The sequence below is a fragment of the Prosopis cineraria genome, unplaced genomic scaffold (assembly GCF_029017545.1).
Source record: "Prosopis cineraria cultivar Desert tree isolate PC_DT_omini unplaced genomic scaffold, ASM2901754v1 PC9, whole genome shotgun sequence".
Lineage (NCBI taxonomy): Eukaryota > Viridiplantae > Streptophyta > Magnoliopsida > Fabales > Fabaceae > Prosopis > Prosopis cineraria.
This window is the reverse complement of record NW_026555340.1, coordinates 25,895,460-25,918,314: the sequence shown is the minus strand read 5'-3', so window position 1 is coordinate 25,918,314 and position 22,855 is coordinate 25,895,460. Positions and strand designations below refer to the sequence as shown.

At 31.9% G+C, this 22,855-nt stretch overlaps 3 protein-coding genes across 3 annotated transcripts; 1 reads left to right on the top strand and 2 right to left on the bottom strand.

Moving 5' to 3' along the window:
• Positions 1-217: 217 nt before the first annotated feature.
• On the top strand, positions 218-952 carry LOC129319716 (uncharacterized). Its single transcript, XM_054964796.1, has one exon. It carries the CDS (start codon positions 218-220, stop codon positions 950-952), a length of 735 nt encoding a protein of 244 aa, XP_054820771.1.
• Positions 953-1,524: 572 nt separating this feature from the next.
• On the bottom strand, positions 1,525-5,245 carry LOC129321058 (protein NUCLEAR FUSION DEFECTIVE 4-like). Its single transcript, XM_054966785.1, has 3 exons — positions 4,696-5,245; positions 2,499-3,391; positions 1,525-2,218 (listed from the first exon to the last, which is right to left on the bottom strand). Exons 1-3 carry the CDS (start codon positions 5,017-5,019, stop codon positions 1,720-1,722), a joined length of 1,716 nt encoding a protein of 571 aa, XP_054822760.1. The 5' UTR covers positions 5,020-5,245; the 3' UTR covers positions 1,525-1,719.
• Positions 5,246-8,911: 3,666 nt separating this feature from the next.
• Positions 8,912-12,364, bottom strand: LOC129319314 (protein NUCLEAR FUSION DEFECTIVE 4-like). Its single transcript, XM_054964337.1, has 3 exons — positions 11,905-12,364; positions 9,953-10,851; positions 8,912-9,679 (listed from the first exon to the last, which is right to left on the bottom strand). The coding sequence occupies exons 1-3, from the start codon at positions 12,226-12,228 to the stop codon at positions 9,181-9,183; spliced, it is 1,722 nt and encodes a 573-aa protein (XP_054820312.1). The 5' UTR covers positions 12,229-12,364; the 3' UTR covers positions 8,912-9,180.
• Between the last annotated feature and the right edge of the window lie 10,491 nt (positions 12,365-22,855).

Sequence of the window (22,855 nt, the reverse complement as noted above, 5' to 3'; positions counted from 1 at the left end):
AGTTTAAAACATGAAAAGGTGTGGTATTTTTGGATTTAGGATGTGCAAAATGGGGAAGTAGGTTACCAAATTGATTTGGCTCTAACTACTTTCTCTCCCTTTTCTCTTGCTTTTAGCTCCACATTCATTAACTTTACCACTCCCTCAATATCTCATCCCATTATATATTCCTCATTGTTATCACTATCTACACATACTCCTCCTTTAACTTACACCTATGGACTGGTTTTCCTGGCTCTCTCAGGCCAACCTCCACCCCTCCCTTACTTACGATTATGGTGTCACCTTCGCCCGCAACGAGCTCGAGCCCCCCGATGCTGCCTTCTTCGACCACGAGTTCCTCCAGAGCATGGGCATTTCCGTAGCCAAGCACAGGCTCGAGATCCTCAAGCTCGCCAAGAAGGAGAATGCAGCCAACAAGAATCTCTCTCGAGTCGTGAAGAAATGTTGGAAGAAGTGTGTGAGGAAGTTCGTTGCCTCTCGTGATGAGGCTGTGAAGGAGATTCCGTGTGAGCCAAGCTGGCGGATCGAGAGGAGAGGGTCGATGAAAGAAGAAAAGCCCAAGCCCATGGGTACTCCCAAAAGAATGAGAAGCTTAACACTTTCTGGGCCTTTGGAAGGACGAGTGCATGAGAAGGTGATTACTAACCATAAGGGGTTGACACTTTCTGGGCCTCTAGATGGAAGGTTGGTTCACCCAAATCAAAGCCCAATGATTTCCAGGCCCATAGATTATGGAAGGACGATAGGCTTGGCGGTGAGCCCGAGAGTATCTGGGTTTCCGATGCCTGGAAGTAGGAGTCCTAGGGCCAATTGGGCTTCCGATGTGGTGGCTGATAGCCCAATTGGCTTCAGTCCCAGTTATCACAATAAAAATGCAAAATCTGAGTACGATTATGATGGCGAGAACACCCAGTGGCTCGCAATGTTTCAAGATCTGAAACCAACTTGAATAATTTTCCAGATGTGGATTTTTCTCTTCTTTTCCTGGCTTGTTCTTGGAAGGGTGAATAATACCAATTAGCAACGCAGTTTATTATTAGTGTATCTAGCAGGTGATCAAGTGTGTCTCAGAATCTTTTTTTTTCTCCCTTCTCTTCTAAATCTCTCCTGGTTCTGTTTGAATTCGTCTTATGTGTACATGCTGAACATCATTTTTTTTTTTTGGCCAAAGCATGCTGAAACATCTTTCAGTTTTCACCCGGCTTAGGACATGATCTCAAGGTTGAAGAGGCCAGTAATTGAACATACCCAAATTTTCTTTCTGCATTTAAGCAAGTGCGTTACTCACTAACCCATGCAAGGGTTACTGATTGTATGGAGTATCAACTATGAACAGAAGATCACAATATATAAGAATATGAATTTGGATTCCCGTCATAGAAGAGACAGGGCCTAGTTGTACCATAGTGTTGTGACCTCTCGTAATGAATGAGTTCAAGCAAGCAGAAAGAGAGAGAAAATTGTAAATACAATTTTCAGCGCAGCATGCATACCCAAATAAGAATTTTCTTAAATATTAAATACCGAAATTTTGAACTTGCATTACACTGAAAAGTACAGGAACTCAGATACAACTCAAATTCGTGATCGCCTCAAATTAATACCAGGCAATTTTATATATATGTATATGCACCTTATAGTATCACAAATATCAGACTCGTATAAATATCGCAGACCTTCAAGTATCAGAGAGTAGTCTCAAGACTGTGGACCATCTTAATGACTAGAAGAGGATTGGGGAAGCCTAAAAGATCCCCCAGAATAAAGCATTTGATAGACAGGTTTCACCCTAATAGTCAAAATAATGCTCAAGAGGGTGCCTACAGCAGAAACGCCAGCAAGAACCAAAAAGGTCAGCTTAAAGCAGGAGGGACCAACGCAGGCCTTAGTTATAGAATCATCCAACAGGTGGCTCAGACCATGTTGTTTGGCTGCTTCGGCATCGTAGATATTGCCAGCTAAGAGAGCAGAGAAAAGGAAGGCGCCAAGAGGGTTCCCCAAGCAAATGAAGTTGTAGAGAACGCCAAAGTGTTTCAAGCCAAACAACTCAGAAACTGCAGGAATCATTACAGAAAACTGCACGCCATAGCAGATTCCCAGAAATGCCATGGCAGGATAGAGGGTTCCACTCACAGCACATGCAAACAGCAAGTACAAGATGATCATTATTATCTGTGTGCATGTCATCCACACTGTTCGTGGGATTGTTTTTGTTCTGCACTCAAAAGAAAAGTATATATAAATCTGGCGGAAACATTTGAATGCATGGAAATGAATTCTGGTGGTCTCCATAACACACCAAGAAGTGGGTGAGTTAAGTGCATTTACGACAAACTTTTGCTATGGTTCAAAGATAGCTAATATAAAGGTTTAGCTCAATATGAAAACTTCATTGTTCCATTAACTTTTATCATCTGTTTGACTATTTGAAGTGATATTCTCCATTGCAGTTCTAATGTAATTTCTGAAATGTACCCAGATAACACGTAACTGACCTGACAAAATATTCAGAAACAGCTCCTCCACCAAGCCGGCCCACAAAATTGCAAAAGCCGAAAGTGGACAACAAGATTGTGGTGCTTTCCACACTTTGTGCGATACCAATTTGTGCTAGATTATTTACCACAGTAACCCCAGTTCCTGCACCAACAAAGAAAACCAGAAACAGAAGCCAGAAATCAGCTTTGATCACTGCCTCCCGAAATTTAAAATCTTCCCCCCTTTTAGGCCTCCTCTTCTTCTTATGCACTGCTCCTTCACCCACGGCAAGAAGCATAGCCACCTCAGATGAATCATCGTCATAAAAACTCCCAAGTGTTGCTGACGATGAAGATGCTGAAAGCAGCAAAGGTTCTGACTTCTCTTCGTGCTCTGAAGATCCTACTTGTACCTCATGTGCCTCTGGTTTGATGACTTTTCTGGGAAATAATGTCATTTTTAAAGGGACAGCAAGAGGAGCCATGAGAAGGAGGATCATCACAAAAACTGAAACATAGGATGCTACACCACCCAAGGATACAACATCGCCAATTACTGTGGTTGCAAGAAGGTATAAACCTAGAACAACACTAGACGCTTGGATGAAGACAAAATGGCCATTCTCTGAGGAGTCTTCGCCAGAAGCAGGAGTGCAAGGCCTGACAAGAAACATCAAGGTGAAACATGCAATGGGAATGCCAAGGGCAAGGAACAAGAGGAACTTGGAAGAAGAATTGTGAAGGACTACGCTGTAAACTTCAGTGAAAACTGTAGCACTTAAGCCTAGATAGCCTTTGAGGATTCCAGCAACTGTGCCTCTACTCGCAGGGAAGTTTCTCATGTTCGTGACAAGAACAGGTGTGCTAAACCATGTACTACCGTTGGTGGCAACAACTGAAGCAATCCATAACTGCAAATCAAGTATCAACGGAAGAAGATATGAAATTAGAACCATGTATCAGCCAGTTAAATCTATTTTGAAATTGGCCAAAACTTGGTACGGTTTCCAAAGATAATTATGATTAGCTTTTGGAACAAAAATATGACATGAGGATATTATTTATACTTTACATCTTAGCACCACATTATGTCTTTCCCAAAAAGTGTTAACCCCTACATTTTATGCCATTGTCAAAGAACCCAATATTAACACTTATCAGAAACTTATGCAGTGTATGATTTTGCATTATAAACATAACTTTGCAGCGGAACGTGGTTTTGCATTGCAAACGTGATTTGGGAGCATGCCAACACAGAAATAAACAAAGCACACACTTAATTTAGTTCAAGTAAAAGCTCACGAAGGCTAAGGCAAAAATCTAGTTCCATCACAAAACCCCCCCTTTATGAGCTCGAAGTGAAAGCTCAGGCACTAGATTTCGTGTCCAAACTTGAATAAGAATAAGAGTAACACGAATTTACACCTACATTGATCATATGAAACTGTAATATTCTATCGCTGTTGATTTCCAAAAGAACTAGTTATTTAATGAAGTGAGAGTGGTAAAATGTTTTCATGGTAATCAATGGCAAGATTAAAACATTATAGTATACTCGAGTCTAAACCAATACATAAAAGGCTAACGTGTAATTGGTCCAGAGAAATACAACCCTTATCGCTTTCTCTTCGACTTAATCTTTCGTGCCCTTGTTGAATTATGCACTTAAAGAAAAATAAATAAATGATTGGGTCCAAAAGAAAAGGCTAAAATCAAAATGCATCGAGTTCAAGGATGCATATATTTTATGCTTAATTTTGAATTTGAATTAAGTGACTATACTTTAATACAAGTATTGAGTGTCTGTAGTATTTGAATCATTAAAATTCAGATTAATCATTCAGATAAAGTCACTCATTTATTAATCAATCTTAAAGGAGATATGAATTTAAAATTATTAATTTAAATTTTAATAATTTAAATACTACATGCATGCTAGTTACTGAATCTAAATCCCCTGATTTTAGAGACTGAGCAATAAGAAAGCGTAGCTTTTAGATTCTCTCAAGAAAAAAAAAAGGGTCGAAAGAAAATAGGCGGAAGAAATTCGAATCAACAGAATCCACAGATGCAAATCTTGAAAATTGACGTCAAAATAAACCAGACGGCGCGAGTGGAAAGTATAAGACGTTTGAATCAACTCACTGCAATAATAATTAAAAAGAAGAAGAAACAGACTAATAAAGAGGCAAAAGAGAGAGAAGGACGGACATACCAACCAGTAAGGAAGAGAGAGAACAGTGCGGCTAATTGAAAGCCAGAGGACGCCATAGCCAAGGAAAGAAAGAAGAGCGCCGATGGAGAGGATGAACCAGGGAGGGAACTTGTTGGAGACGAGACCAGGAAGGAGACCAACGTTCTCGCCAATGTCGTTGGCAACACCAAGCAAGGCGATCTGGCGCTGGTTAAATCCCAGAACGGATCTGAGCGAGTGAGAGTAGAGAGGGAAGCCGTAAGAGGATCCAGAAGCTATTTGAAACCACACAGCAGCTCCAAGCCCCACCCATGGCGGTCGAGTACCTCCTTTCAGATCCGCCATTTCACTCACAGTCAAGCTTTGCCGGCGTAGGATTCAATGAGGGGGGGGGGACAAATGTAGGAACACTTTACTTGGAAGGCGGAGGTAGGAACTGGGAAGGTAGGTCCAATATTAATCAAGACGGCGCGCGAGCGCGCACACAGACAGAGACAGAGTTGAGTTTAAAATTGGAGGTGAAGGGACGGTGGACGCCCACTCTGACTTTACCTCCATTGATGTCTCACGCGTCAGCTGTAAAAGATATGTACTTGCTTTCCAAAAATTCGCTGCTAAGTTTCAGTTTCAGCCTTCCACGTAAGAGAAGAAGCTAAATTATTACCTTATCTTAGAATAAAAAATTTAATTTTTTTTTTATCAATTTTTTGAGAAAGGTTAGCAGATTGAATATTTAAAATTTGAGAAATTGAACTCCGCTAAAATAAATTGCAATAAATGAGTTGTAATCAAAGCGACCGTCCTAAAGCATGATCCATTTCCAATCATATTTCACATGCAATTACAAGCACCTACTCACTCTAAATCACAATATAATACATCTTTTAAAAAATTTATTTAATTTAAAATATAATGAATAGTTTTTATAATTATTTTTTAATTATACCTTTAATTTGTTTATTAATTTTTTTAAAAAAATTATTATAATTTAGTTTGTTATTATTATGACACTTTTATACAGTATTTAATTAGAGTATAATTAAAAAATATAAAATTTTTTAAGAGATTAAATTTTTCCTAACTTTTTCTAAAAACCATGAAATAATTGACAATATTTTATATTATGATTCAGAGGCTATGTTTTACTTTTATAAAAAAAAATTATGTCTTTCCTTTTTTTTTTGTTCTTAATCCTTTTATTATGAAAACTGAGAAACACTGTTTAATCAAATTATATTTCTCATGTTCTATATCTTAATTAAAAGGTAAATTTAGACAGATAAATTTAAAAAATATTAAGACTTGATTTGAATGAAAGGAAAAAAAGATATATTAATAAAAGAGAGAAAATAGCTTATGAGGAGCAAAAACTGGGGTTCCTAGTATTCTCCATCCTCAAAAATAATAAATTCTTTACTTTACTATTTTTTATAGTTTTAACTCTTAGTATTCTTTCTTTTTTATTTTTTCCCTATCCAAATTAAGGATAGGTATCTTATACTTCAGACGAGGAAAAAAAAAACCATGTTTGAACAAGAGAAAATAGTCACAGACGAAATTTGGAATAAGAGAGAGAAAAAAAGTGAAGAAAAGCAGAGCGAAAGAAAAGCGAGCGGAAGAAAAATAAATATGAACGCCCGTGAAGCATGTGTGCCATGAAACAAGGGGCATTATTTAATTCTAATCCTCCTCCTACAGTTATCTTCCACATGATACTATTAATTAATTAATCTGAATTTAATTTTTTTTTAACTTGATTAACCCCTTTTAGTAAAAGAATCACATTCTTTATTAATTGAGGCTGCGCGTGGCAGCGTAAGGCAAGACATCGCCCTACCTGATATCCGGCCCAACATTCAATTCGTGTCAGCTCGTTGCTCGAGTATTTGGGCTGGGTTTAGTCCCTTCAACCAAAAACATTTTTTGAATTTTTTTTTCAAAAATAGATTAAAAAATTTTACTTGAAAATTATTATTATTATTATTTAAAATATATTATTTATAAAAATAATATTATAAATAAAATTATTTTTAAAAATTACATAGGGTTAACAACTACCATTATTTTTATGCAACATTAAGTCTAAAAAAAATTTAAATTTTGAAGGAGATTAAAAAATTGTGATAATAGGAAATGCCAAAAATGTCATAAAAATAATTCAACTCATGATAATTCTTCACAAAAGATAATATCATAAAATAAATATAAAATCCCAACCCAATGTGATCGAATGCTCAAATGACTCAGACAGGGTTGAATTGATTAGGCTTTTGTGTAATGTGTGTAACCCTGATATCACTTGCCTTTTTATTGGTTATATGATATATCATTCTGATTTTTATTACAGAACATCTTCTAACAATGATGGAGCCACTTGTATTTCAGGGGGGGCAAATGCATCCTCAACTTGGGTGAAATTTTAACTATGGAATGTGTTTATCACTTTGTTCAATTAATTTAAAAATTCTGACCCCTGTGTGTGAGGGAGATGAGTAGAACAAATGAAAATGCATAGAATGGCCCAGTGAAAATAAGGAAGAGTGAAAACTCTCGTCAACTTACTTCGTCCTTTTTACGAGGGATAAAAGCATCAACACTCAACTCTTTTTTTAATTTATCATTCTCATTTTATAAAATATTTGTAAGGTAATTTAGTATCTTACAATATAAGATGTCTTGAACAAAAAAAGATAAAAAAATTTTAACCATAAATATTTCAATATTATCCCTCGTTATTTCACTCTTTAAATAAATTTTCTTCCCTCCTCTAAAAGGTATTATTTTTTAAAGTTTATAGAAATGTTAAGACTGTAAACTATATTTTTAAAATTATTTATTTTCAAATCCAACTTTTTCACAACAATATAACTTTTAAATTTATTTAGTTGTTATTTCATATTCAATTATTTTTAAAATATGAAATCACAATAGTAAGGCATGTAATTTTTTAAAAAATTATTAAATTTTATTTTCATAAGACTTTTTTTAAATTAATTAAAGTTGCACCCCCTTAACTTAGATCTTGGTTCCACCATTGCCTAGAGAAATTTTTTTCTTAATATAAAGTATTTGATGGAGGATTAATTATGTTTTTCAATATCACCTCTATTTAAACTCATTAACTATGAGAGAGAATATAATATTAATTTTAAAAATTTTCATTTAAACAAGAGTAAGATTAAAAATTTATTCTATTTTTAGATAAAATTATTAACTTAATCTCCTTTCTCGAATTCTGATAAAATAGTTGGAGGTACCTTATAATAATAATTACAAAGAGTATTTATTATAAATTATAAAATTTATAAAAACCACCTTTTTAATAGAAATTATATTAACTTAAATTTTAGGAAAAATATCATTCAAGAACAACTGAAATAATTTAATATTAAATAAAGATCAAAAGATTCTAAAATATCATTTTAGGATAAGGGGATTGATTTAAAAATAATTTTATATGAAAAAAGACCATAATATTTATGGTTGTCTTTTTTAATTAATAAGTAGCTATTTGTTAATTAACAAGTGCCCATTTTCAAGAACTCATTCATCAATTGACAAATTTAAAAATATAAAAGAGTTTGATTGTGAAAAGAGATAAGGATAGATCATGTTTTAATAAATAATTATTTATTAGTTAACAAATACCTATTAATATTTAATAAAAATGATTCCTAATACAAATTTAAAATTATGATAAAATTTAATTGCAAGAAGGGACAAGTGTAAATAATAATTTGACAAATAATCATTTGTCAATTAAAAAATATTCATTTTTATTTAACAAAAAATCATTTACTTAATTGACATATTTAAAAAGAAAAAGAAAAAATATGGGTATTATAATCTTTTCTATTTAAAATTATTTTTAAATTAATCTTCTGATCTTCCAGTACTATTTCACAATCTTTTACTCCTTGTTTGACATTAAATTGCCACAGCAAACCTTAAATGATAGTTTCCTAAATTTTATCTAAAATACCAGTGTCTTTTTCAAAATTATTTTCGTAAGCAGCACGAGAGAATCCAAATAATTCGTGACACTTGTTTTTAAATAAACGAAAATTATAAAACACGACTGCCTTGAACATGACAAATGTGAATGCCATATCTTTCTTATAAAAGTAAGACGACCTCCAAGACGTCTTTCTCTTGATGCCTCTCTCCATACACAATTTCTTCTATTTATTTAATTGTGAAAATATCTCCATAATAAATGAGATCAACTCAGAGGAAGAAGAGAGAGAACTGAGAATTGTTGATACAACTTTCAGCTGAACATGCATACCCAAACCAGCAATTTTTTTCACAAATTAATACCAAAATATTGAACTTAAATTATACTGATAGATACAACCACTCAGCTAGAGATCAAATGGGTGATCGCCTCAAGCTGATGCTAAGCCGTGCGCGCGCGCGCGCGCGCGTCTTATAGTAATACAAATATCAGACACGTGTGCATATCTCAGGACTCAAGTATTAGAAGTCACAAGACTCAATGTCATTTTAATGGCTTGAAGAGGATGGGGGAAGCCTAAAAGAACCACCAGAATAAAGCATTTGATAAACAGGCTTCACTCTAATAGTCAAAATAATGCTCAAGAGGGTGCCTACAGCAGACACTCCTGCCAGAACCAAAAAGGTCAGCCCAAAGCAGGAGGGACCAATGCAGGCCTTAGTTGAAGAGCCATACAACAGGTGGCTCAGACCATGCTGCTTGGCTGCTTCAGCGTCGTAGACATGGCCGGCTAAGAGGGCAGAGAAAAGCAAGGCGCCAAGAGGGTTTCCCAAGCACATGAAGTTGTAGAAAATGCCAAAGTGCTTGAGGCCAAATAACTCAGAAACAGTAGGAATCATTACAGAAATTTGCACGCCATAGCAGATTCCCACAAATGCTATTGCAGGATAAAGAGTTCCACTCACAGTATATGCAGACAGCAGGTACGAGATGATCATTATTATCTGTGTGCATGTCATCCACACTGTTCGTGGGATTGTTTTTGATCTGCACATTATCTCAAAAGATCAGTATCTAAATCTGGTGGAACAGTGAAATGCATAACTCTGGTATTTTCCACGACAAACCAAGCAGTGGGTGAGTTGTGTGCATTTACAACAATCTTTTCTATAGTTCAAGGATAACTATTATAAAGGTCTAGTTCGATATGAAAACTTCATTGTTCCATTAACTTTATCATCTGTTTATTTGAAGCGATATTCTCCGTTGCAGTTCTGATTGTAATTTCTGAAATATATCCAAGTATAACAAGTTACTGACCTGACAAAATGTTCAGAAACAACTCCTCCACCAAGCCGACCCACAAAATTGCAGAAGCTGAAAGTCGACAAGAAGATTGTGGTATTTTCTACTCCTTGTGCAATCCCAATCTGTGCTAGATTATTCAGCACAGTAACCCCAGTTCCTACACCAACAAAGAAAACCAGAAACAGAAGCCAAAAATCAGCTTTGATCACTGCCTCTCCAAACTTAAAATCTTCCCCTCTTTTAGGCCGCCTCCTCTTCTTATTCACTGCCCCTTCACCCACAGCAAGAAGCATAGCCACCTCAGATGAATCATCATTTGATTCATAAAAACTCCCAAGTGTTGCTGACGATGAAGATTCCGGAAGCAACAAAGGTTCTGACTTCTCATCACGCTCCAAAGATCCTACTTGCGCCTGAGGTGCCTCTTGTTTGATGGCTTTTCTGGGAAACAATGTCATCTTCATAGGGACAGCAAGAGGAGCCATGAGGAGGAGGATCATCACAAAGATCAAAACATAGGACACTGCATCACTTAAGGAGACAACATCATTAAGTACTATGGTTGCCAGAAGGTATAAGCCTAGGAATACACTAGAGGCTTGGATGAAGACAAAATGGCCATTTTCCGAGGAGTCTTCCCCAGAAGCAGGAGTGCAAGGCCTGACAAGAAACATCAAGGTGAAACATGTAATAGGAATGCCAAGGGCAAGGAACAGGAGGAACTTGGAGGAAGAATTGTGAAGGACCAGGCTATAAATTTCAGTGAGAACTACAGCACCTAAACCTCCATAGCCTTTGAGTATTCCGGCGACTATGCCTCTGCTCACAGGGAAGTTTCTCATGCTGGTGACAAGAACACCTGTGGTTAACCATGCACTACTGTTGGTGGCAACAGCTGAAGCAATCCATAACTGCAAATTAAATGTCAACGGAAGAAGATATGGAATTAGGATTAAGTATCAGCCAGCTAAATAAAGAAGCTGGACAAAACTTGGTGCAGTTTTTGCAGATATTTATGATCAGTTTTTGGAACAAAAATATAGCGTGTGGATATTATTTATAGCTTAGCATCACATAATTTCTTTTCCAAAAAAGTGTTAATCCCACGTACAATGCCATCATCGAAGAACCCAGTATTAACATTTACTAGAAACTTATGCAGTGTCTGGTTTTTCGTTATAAGTATAATTTCATTGCTAAAACATAATTAAAACATACTCGTAAAACGTCATGAAATCTTTTATCATTATTCATCACAGAAACCCTTCTTTGAGCTTGAAGTGAAAGCTGAGGACAAATTCACGAGATTGTGGCCAAACTTAAGGATGACAGTAATTTACTCTTAACTCGATCATAGGAAACTTCAATATTATGTCGGTAGTAATTGATGCTACTAGTTTATGTTATTTAAAGAAGTAAGAGTGACAGTAAAATGCTTTTATGTGTAACAAGATTGAAAAATTTATTTCGATTATAAACCAGTGGATGACTAGAACAACAAAACGAAAGGTCCAGAAAAACACGAATTATTTATATCGCGCCCTTGTTGAATTATCCTCTCAAAGAAGGTTCAATAAATAATTTGGTCCAAGAGAAAAGGCTAAAGTGTACTAGTTTCGTGATTGTAAGATTGCATTCATTTGGTGCCTTATATTAGAGATAAAACAATATGGGGAATACATCTTTCATTTGTAATAGATACATGTCGGCTAGCTAGGAGCTAGTAAGGAAAACAGTCAAAACCAAAACAAACAGAAAAAATAAAGTGGGATGCGACCCACTACAGTCTTGTAGAATACATCTTTCCAAGGCTAACTTTTAGAGCCTCTCTTAAAAAAGGAATAAAAAAGCTCAAAGAAAAGTAGGCAGAGGAAATTCAAATCAAGAGAATTCACTGTACTAAGAATCACAAAGAAGAAGAAATAGACAAAGGCAAAATCAGAGGAAGAGAAGGATGGGCATACCAACCAATAAGGAAGAGAGAGAAGAGTGCGACTAACAGAAAGCCAGAGAACAGTATAGCCAAGAAAAGAGATAAGGGCACCGAGGGAAAGAATGAGCCAAGGAGGGAACTTATTGGAGGCGAGACCAGGAAGAAGGCCAACGTTCTCGCCAATGTCGATGGCGACACCGAGCAAGGCAATCTGCCGCTGATTAAAACCGAGAACGGATCTGAGAGAGTGAGAGTAGAGAGGGAAGGTGCAGGAGTTTCCAGAACATATTTGAATCCAGACAGCCGCTCCAAGTCCCACCCATGGCGGTCGACTACCTCGTTTCAGATTCGGCATTCAAACTGACCCTTTTCTTACCAGAGTCAATTGTTGAACGTGAAGAGTTCACTTATTATATATATATATATATATATAGAGTGAGAGAGAGAGAGATGCTGCGACACCTCTCCGTGGAGGACGGAGGAGGAAGACGCGAGAGAGAGATATTTTTGACGCACGCTGGTTTTTCTTTTAAAAAAAAAATTAATTTTTTAATTTTTTAACTTTTAATTCATAACTCAATCCCTCAATTATAAATCACTATAATTCAATCCCTCAATTATAACTTATTTTAACTCAATTTTTCAACTTTTGACTTCCCTATAACTCGATCCTTATTTATTAATTTTTTTAAAAAAAATTTATCAAATAAAAGAGATAAAAAAATATTCATATATTATTTTAAAATACTCTCTTCTTATTCATTAATGTGAGATATAAGCTAACATTAAAAAAATTAACAAAGGTTAAAGGACTAATTTGTAAGTGATTCAAAAGTTGAGAGATTGAGTTATAAGTAATTTAAAAGTTGGAGAACTAAAAGATTATTTTTTTAATAAAAAATTTTTCAAAAAAAAAAATTCTTGACCACATCAAACAAAAGAAGGTTTTTCCATGTGAACATGTCACAAGGTCCATGACGGTTGATAATTCGGTGACAATGTGTAAAATATGGTCCTTCACTATCAATACAGTAATTAATGTCCTTCAATATTAAGATGTCAATTAAGATGTACATTTTCAATATTAAAATGATTATTTAAATAAATAAAATAAAAATTACACTTCTTTAAAAAGTTGTTGCATATCTAAATGGAAGAATTACATATGATTAAAAATACTTGCATATAGTCTTAAAACATGACATTAAGTGTAAATTTTTAAAATATCTAAAATGTTTATTTAAATAAATGGAAAAAAAATTACATTTCCTTAAAAGGTTGTTGTATATCATGAAAGAAGGATCATATATGGTTGAAAATACTTACATATTATCCTAAAATATGACACTAAGTATAAATTTTTAAGATATCTAAAATGTTGCATATTATAAAAGAATGGTCACATATCATTAAATATACTTTTATAGGATCATAAAACATGATACTAAATATAAATTTTCAGAATATCTAAAATATTAATTCAAATAAATGAAAGAAAAATTACATTTCTTTAAATGGTGGTTGCATATGGTAAAAAAATAATTGCATATGTTTAAAAATACCTGTATATAGTCAAAAAATATGACACTAAATGTAAATTTTTAAAGTATACAAAATGATTATTTTAGTAAATGGTAGATAAATTATATTTTTAGGATATTCAAATTACATATTAATATGGCTTAAAATTTGAGGTTATAATATTATACCAACATTGTGCTTTTGGGATATCATAAATATATATTTTAAAAGAGAAAAAAATTATAAAAACAAGTGAAGAAAAGTATAGAGAAAGAAATTGCGCACATTTAAAAAACATCTTACCTGAAAAAAAGAGGATATAGGAATTTTTTTGGGTAAAAACTAGAAAAACTTCATCAAATCAGAACCAAGTTATGGGAGAACATATAAAAAGAGAGATGAGTCACCTAAATCCTTCATCATTCACCATCTTCAATAAAAGATTATTTATCACCAAATCTAAACGTAAAAATAGAATTGGTTGAGCTAAGCTTTGATCAAACAAGCTTGAGTTTATATAATAAGTCAGGTTCTAACCTAAAATTTATATAAAGCTTTTTTCATGGATTAAATCCAAACCTACTTAAAACTTAGCCTAGTCTGAAAACATGTTTAAAAGCTAATTTAAAAACAAACCTTTTAAATAAGTTCACATTTTAATTTTAAATGTTTCAAATATACTTTAAAGCTATTAATATAACTGATTTATCAATTATAAAATATAATAATTAAAAGGGCTTATGAACTATAATACAATACAATAATAAAGTAATAGCATTAAAATCAATATATAAATCTAATTTAATTGAAAATATAATGAAAAATTTAAAAACAAATTAATTAAAAATCAAATTATGAAATTAATAGGCGTGTGATATGTTGCACAGTACGTGTGTGCAAATAGGCCATATGTTGAGCTTGTAGGTTAAGACTAGCCTATTTAAATAAATATGCCTAATTAAATGTTTGAACTTGATCTAAGCCTATTTGATAAATTGGTTGGGTTGGATATAAAGTTAGAGGCTTATTTTCACCCCTAATCAAATCTAATAAATATAATTGGAGTCTCTATACATAAAATTAATGAAAAAGTTCAGTCAACTTATAGGGTGGTTATGCACTTGAAATCTAGTGATGTTGAGTAGTGAGATTGGAAAAAGAAGATATAAGAATTAGGAAAGTATGATAAGCATGTTCGTTAGGAAGGAGAAGCTCTTATTATTATTATTATTATTATTATTATTATTATATAATACATTTCATTTAAATTTGTGTTTTTTTTAAGTGTTGGTTCAAAGTATAGCTAGAAATATGGGCGGGCTTGACTTTTGAAGGCTCAGACCCTTAAGTTCAGTTTTTCATTTTTAGCCCCTTTTTTTAGGCTGGCCCTTATGTAAATGGCTCAGAGTCAAGCCTGAAAGCCATGTTCTAAAAAATTATAATAAAATTAAATGTTATAAATTAATTAAAATATTTTGAAATTAAAAAAATTAAAATTATCACAACATTTTAAAAATTAAATAACATATTTGGAAATCTAAACAACACACATTCATCAAACAAAACTCAAATCCTCCTCATTCTTATTGTCTACAAATAAAACATTAAATCCCTGGAATGTAAGTGCACTTATTGAAGATGGAGGTGAAGATTCAATGTCAATTATCTTTACAACTTCTTTTCCATCACTTACAATAAATATTAACCAATTTGTGTCATTATCAATCAAATATATGCATGTATGTGTATATATATAAGATAAGCAAGCATATTAGGACTTGGAGGGCCGCCCGAACCTAAGCCCTTTCTCATAGAGCTTATCAGGGCTAAATCCTCAAGCCCGATTCCTTTCAAAAAAATAATTTTTAAAGCCCGAATCTTTATTTAAATCGAGCCTCCAAGCCTAACCCTCCAAGCCTAACTCTTATTTTCGGCTCTAATTCAAAATAGAAGACTACAATATACAGATGTGGGCGAGGCCTGAAAAACTTGTAGAAGATTAAGGTAACAAAACATGTATGATAATTGAAATATATATATATTATTGATATAATATAAATATTTCAATGTAAATATTTATATTTAATTTTATAAATATATTACAAAAATAAATAAATAATTTTATTTTTTAAAATTTTCTTATTGATTTTTGATGGTATAAGAATAATTATTATCATATTTATGATAGACTTTTTAACAAATTTCTTCTCAATATAAACTATCATTAAATTTATAAACATTTTATTTTCTTCATGAGCATTAAATGATTTAAATGCATAATTGAGATATAAAATTCTATTAAATCTAAGAAGCTTTATTACTTACTTTCTAAATTTACTATTTAATTATTATTACTATTTCAATTGATAATCATAATAAATAAACATATTAGCACAGTGATAATGCCTGATTGTCACAAAAATTTCATGTCAATAAGATTAAACTATATCCTAATAAAAACAATTCATATCATAAATCTCAATAGCTTGATTATTATAAAAATAATAATAATTTTTTTTAGAAGAAGATATATTAATCATGATTTCTTAACTTTTAGAAATTGATTTTCATGTGAATATCAAGCACGTAACATTCAATATATTTTTAAATTTTTGCTGTAATAATTGACAAGATTTGCTAGTAATAAGTCTTATAATTTTTTCATTAAATATAAAATAAAAACAAAATCAAATAATATTAATACTTTATCTTGAAAGCATGTGTAACTTTATTTTGATGAAAATAAATAAATGCTATAATAGCTATATTTTTGAGCCATTGAATTAGCTGTATTATATATGTATAAAAGATAGCATATAAAATTAAAATTTTATTTAATATCTCAAAATTTATGTAATGTGTTAATTTAAAGGGATGAAAATATAAAAGATCTGTAAAAGACCTGTCACCATCCTGTGCAGACATATTATCATTTGTCATAATATTGTTTGGCGTAGGACTGTTGGTGAGGTGATGAGTAACCGTGTCCAATTGTACATCTCACAGCTTAAATAATATTCAAATTTAAAAATACTTATAGATTTTTTTTTTTGTGAAAAGAAGATACTTATAGATTATTTGTAAATAAAGCGCTCCCATGAATAATAACATTCGAACTTATACTGCGTGTGAGGGTAAAAATCACATCCTTATTAAACCAATTAAAATTACGTGTTTGGATATAGTCTAGAGGTATGTGCCTACTGCCTAGTACTGCTAACTCAATTTTCATCTAATAATGCTATTTTCACGGCTTGAATTAATATAGGCACGTGGAAATATGCCAAGAGACTGATTATAACCTATAGCATGGCTGATACCGCTTGACCCATTTCAGTAAAAAGAATAGATCTAAGTTTACGATCAAATCTATCTATTTAATTAAATAGGTAGTACTTATTTATTTAATGCCTGGTCTATGAGTCTACTTGTTTATATTTTCATATAATATTCATTTATATATAATAATATATGAATATATATATATAAATGAATGAATGAATAAAAATATAATTAATATAAATTGTGTTAATTTATTTTAAAAATTTTAATTGTATGAGCTGGAAATTAAACTGACAAATAAACAAATAAAATAAAACTTTATTTTATGTTATATTAATTAACTATTATCATAACTATGTAGAACAAAGACTATTATTACAATTACAAATATAAGTAAATATGCAATATACTAACCCCTTACGTCAAATTATAAGATAATTTGAAATAAGATTATACATACTAATAAAACAGAATAATGACACTTTATAAATTTATTTTTTTAAAGCAAAACTATAAACTTTTAAAAATGCTTCTATACATTTAATTATTATACTATAATAACATTTCAATTCTCTCTTCATTTGAAGGATAATATTAACATTAATAAAAATTTATTTTTAAAAATTATTTTATATTTTGGGACAACGAAATTCTTCCTAAGTTATTTTATAATTTGGGACTGAAAGGGTATAATATAATTAAATTAAATTTGAAAAAAATACTACTTTTAGTTCCGACATTTTGCTTAGATTTTGGTAAGTCCTTGCATTTTTTTCCCTCGATATTCCAAATTTCTACACTTTTCTCCACCTGCAACGTTAGTCCCTACTTTTTTAAATGAATGTTAACGTGGCACAAATAGTGTTAATAATACTGACATATCAATTAACACTATTAATTTTGTGCATACGTGTCAAAATGATATTTAATAAGCAATTTTTTTTAAAAAAAACACCTACATGAAATTTGTGCGTTTTACTTGTCACTTAAAAAGTCAATGTCAACCTTTTTATTTCATCTAATATGGGCTTTTTTAATTTTTGTTTATTAAATAATTCCATAATAGCATCATTTAAACATATAAGCATAGAATTAACAGTGTTAATTGACATGTCAGTATTATTAATACTATTCATGCCAAGTCAATGTCTTTCTAAACATGTAGGGACTAATGTTGCAAATGGAGGAAAGTGTATGAACTTAAAAAACAAAAAACAAAGTGCATGAACTTATATCAAAATTTAAATAAAATGCGAGCACTAAAAGTAATATTTTCTCATTAAATTGTATTAAAAATGTTAAAAAATGGATTCTCCAATAGCCAACAATTTGATCTATTTAAATGTTGGCAATCCTTTTTAATAAAAAGGTTCAAGTTAAGTTTATAGTTGGGTCTATTTATATAAACAAGCTAGCCTTATTTTGACAAAACTTAACCTAATCTATTTTTTTCCGTACCTCAAACCATACATAATATGTTTTTCAATGTAAACAACGTAACGTTACCTTTGTTTAAATTGGGTATTCTTAAATGAGTCTTTCTAATTGTATTTTTTTAATTAATAAAAATTTATGTGAGTTAGATCTCGATGACTTACTAAGGCTATGATGTGCTTCTAAATTTAAAAAAAGACTTAAAGAAGTTTTATAATTTATCCACTAAAAAAGTAATTACACCAATATTGGAATTTGAACCCACAACCTTATAAGTTATGGGCTACATTTTTATCAATTAGACCATTCCTTGTTAATAATAATACTAACCCTTTGTAGTGACACAAGGTTCATGGGCATTGCTAACAGGAGGAAAAGAAATGGCCTCCGTACCTGCTAGGAATATTTATTATAGACAATGCATGTTCTGAAATTGGGGACATAAAAAAAATCATGATGGGCCCAGAAAACAAAAACAGCGCACCCGAGCCCCTCTGGAGAAAAACTTAAATTTAATGCATTGATGGCCCAGGTAAAGTAAGGCCCAGTGTGAAATGTAAAGTTTCATTCATGGGCCGGAATGTAACGCTCCTTTAGATTTCAGTGTAAATAGTACGTGGGGTCAAGGGGACTTTTTTTTTTTTAAATGATAAGGGAAACATTAGATTTTAAAAATCAAACCAAGCATTGAATTGGACCATTCACTGATTTATGATTTATTGATTTAACTGTAGTTGAGTCGGTTGATATTAAATTAATATATTTTTAATTTGTGTATCATGATTAAATAACAAATATATGCATATACTTATATTTTTCGAAAAAATATTAATAAATGCTTGGTAAAATGATATATTATTGATGAATACATAATTAATATTAATTATTCTTAACTATTCTTTATTTTAATTAAATTTTAAATTAATTTTTTAAAATTTTAATTAATTCATACCGGTTTTTAAGAAAATCGATCCGGTTTTCAACTATTTTTTTTTATTTTTGACTGATTTTTCTAATCATTGACCGGTTTTTTTGTGGCCAATCTTAAGGGGTCAATAGTTGGTTCTTGGTTCAACCAGTTTTAAAACACTAACATACCACTTGCCTTTTCATTTGAAATTTGAGGGTTGGATTGTATCAAAAAAGAGAAAAAAGAAAAAGAAATTTGAGGGTTGGATATTAATGAGGGAATTAAAATATGTAACTAACTTTCACAAAATAATGTCATTCAACCCGTCGAATTGTCCTATTTCTAGGTTCCGTGAGTTGTTAATGTGTTTTGATTTTTTGAAAGGGACATGCTTTTTTTTGGTAATAATCAAGTGAAATACTTTTTTATTACAGAAATAAGTCTAGATAAGTTGGATTTTAGAGGTTTATTATGGTCATAACATGTCTCTAAGTTTTGATTCATAAGTTATTTACCAATAAAGTTCTCATATATTGATAGTGAGATTTGATTTCACAAATTTGTAAATCATGATTCAATTTTTTTTACTAACTAAATCAATCATCTAACACATCGATGACAAGATTTGATTTCATGATTTTATAAATCATGGTTCAATTTTTTTATCAACTAAATTAATCTTTATTAGTAAAAATATTGAAGGGTGTAAAATAGTTTTGAGATAGATGAATAATATAGAGTGATAGTGTATGTAAAAATTCAAAATTATGTTGTATATATGACACTCAATCCTAAATTTAGAAGCATGAAAAAAAAAATGACACCATCAATTAAGGTATGCAAAGCACTACTATATATAAAAAAACTTATGAGAACATTTTCTTCTTGTCTATTGGAGCGTTTCAAAAATATTATTTATAGGGAATGCTTTTGAAAGAAGCACGTCTGTAGGTTTTTTTTTTTAATTTTTGCTTTTATTTACGTGTTTTCTTATAACTTGTTTATAAAATGATTAATCTAACAATATTAAAGACCAATCCAACAATAATTCAATAATAATATACAAAACTTAAAATTCATATATTCAACCAAAAAACTTGTCACATTACTCTGACAAAACAAACTTATATTATTTTTCTAACACATTTACCCCAAGGCTTTGAGTTTCCTCAAGGACAACTAATTATAAATTCTTACCCTTCCTCAATTATCTCATCAATTTCTTCCACGGATAAACTCTTGAATTTTTCATCCACAAAATACTACAAGAGAAAGCAATATATAATTAATTATACTTGTTATATTAAACAAACGAATTTTATCTTAAAGCAATTACATTCTAAGAAATGATTCTTTCTTGTAGCGTGATGACATCTTTCATAAATTCTTTAGGAGTTTTTTTTTTAAATCTCTCTATATTTTATAATCTTAAAAAGAAAAAAACCTAGATCTCTTGTGTAATTATTTCCATTTTAAAGGATCAGATAATAGACATGTTAACTTATGCATACAACTATATTTTGAACTGTTGTCTTTATATGTTCCTATCGGCTCCTATGTATCACAAATATAAGATCCATTGATGTGATGAATCGCAATAGCCAGTAAAATAAAAATGCAAAATTAATATAAACAAATAAAACTCGCAACCTTAAATAAGTTTTATCTGTCAAATCCTACCAAGTACATCAGTTCATTTATAAGCCATTGACTGCATGTAATAATTATACAATGATTTATTATTGCAAACCCCAAAAAAAAATATAATAATCACTGATTATCGCCGAATAAAAAAAAGGCGGGTGGAGCGATTGATGGGAAGAAAATAAATGGAAACCAAACTCGCCAACAGAAATAAAAGCTCACCAGAAAAACAAGAGGAGAAGAAAGCATAGAACTTAGAATGTTGATGTTGAGAGAGAGAAATGGATCTTATCCAGAAAGAGGTCCCAGTGGAGTAATGCCTTGAATAACGCGCACATGGGAGCACACAAGGGTAGCCTACAAAACTTTAATGTCAAAGATTGATTACAAAATTGTTTGGAAGCCATTATAGATGGGTGAAAGTTTTAAGGGGAAAATATCAGATCAGGGACTGTGATGCAAATTAAATAAATGGTCGCCAACACATGGGCATGATATTAGCCTTTGGTTTGACTACTGGGTGGGTGACTCTGGGCCACTAAGGCATCTATCTTATGCTGAAATACCAGAATCTGATTTGGCAAGACCTATATCATACTACATTACCAATGATGGCTATTGGAAATGGGCACTTTTCAATCATTTACTTCCCCAGAATGCTTTGCAACAAATCAATGAAATTTCAATCAAAATAGCAGTTCCCCTGGGGCGTCATCTTGCTGCTGGAAGCTAGCTTCCAATGGTGAATTCAGGATCAAATCGGCACACAGTGATATTCACACCTGTTCGAGCACGAATGAAGCGGACAATTATCTGGAAAGTACCAGTGGCCCAACGTGTTCGAACTTTCCTATGGCTCCTGCTAAAAGAAAGGCTGCTTACTAATGTAGAACGAGTCCATCGTAACATGACTGATGACCAACAGTGCTCTGTCTGTCATAACCCAGTCGAGCATATTGACCTTTGGCCGCAAACCTTTGGAAGAAAGTCCTTAGCTCTGACATGCTTGATGACTTTTATAACAGAAGGCTCTATCCCCCGTTTGATCGGTGCTCTCAAGTCGTCCAATTTACATACTTTTTGGAAAGTGGGTATACGTATAAGCATTCTACCTTGAACAATTTGGGAAGCTCATAAAAAAAGAATCTTTGCAGCTGACAACATTCATGTGGAACAACTTTCAATGCGTGTTATGTCTATAGTTAACCGCACTCTTGGGAATTATCACAGCCTCAGCATTTATATGCAACGCCCTCATTTTACTTTTGCAAGTCCTAGTTTGTAACGTGACTGGTTGTATAGCTTTATGATTAATACAATTTTCCTTCCACTCAAAAAAAAAAAAAAAAAAAAGGATCCGAATTACTCTGAGAAGGTGGTGTGTGTGTTTTCCCCCCTCTTATACACATGACAATATGACATCCACAGCTTCACTAAAATGTTACCATTTTTATATAGATTTTGACAGTATTTGATCCATGAAAGAGTATGATCTTCTAAAGCACCCCCCCTTAAAGCATCAAGCTTGCTCTTTATAGCCTCAGCACTAGTAATTTTGCTTAACATAATTTTCCAGGAAGCAAGTCCTCTTTTTCCTTTTCTTCTCCTCATCTCATTTCCACCCTTAAATAAGAAAATCAATTATTTATATTTAATTTTTTACAAAATAATAATCATATAAAAAATAAGTTTAAATTGTTAAAATTTGACTTGTCCAGTTTATAATGTATATTGTTATTGAAATTTTATTATAATTTTTATTTATTTATTTTATTAAAGTTATAATTGAGCATGTCAAATTTTAATCATTTAAAATTATTTGTTCATTTGACTAAAGTTATTTGATTAAATTGACCGAGGGAGTTAAATTAATTTATTATGTAATTTCAAGTTCAAGTTCTAAAATATGTAATCGCCTTAATAACATATAAAAAAGGTATTTCAAAATACACGTGAAGTTGCTGTTGATGATACAATTCCATCTAATAGGGGTTCAGATTAGTTTGGCATTCCTTATGTATTCTAAAAGTGAAAATGGGACGACGAGAATGAAAAAAACAAAAAAAAGAGAGAGAGAGTCGCGCTGGGCCAATGAGAGTAAGGTCTCTAAAAGATCTGGATCAAATTTTTCAAAGGCAACTAACAAGTAATTTTTGAAGATAGGACGCGTATAATATGTTAATTTAAAATT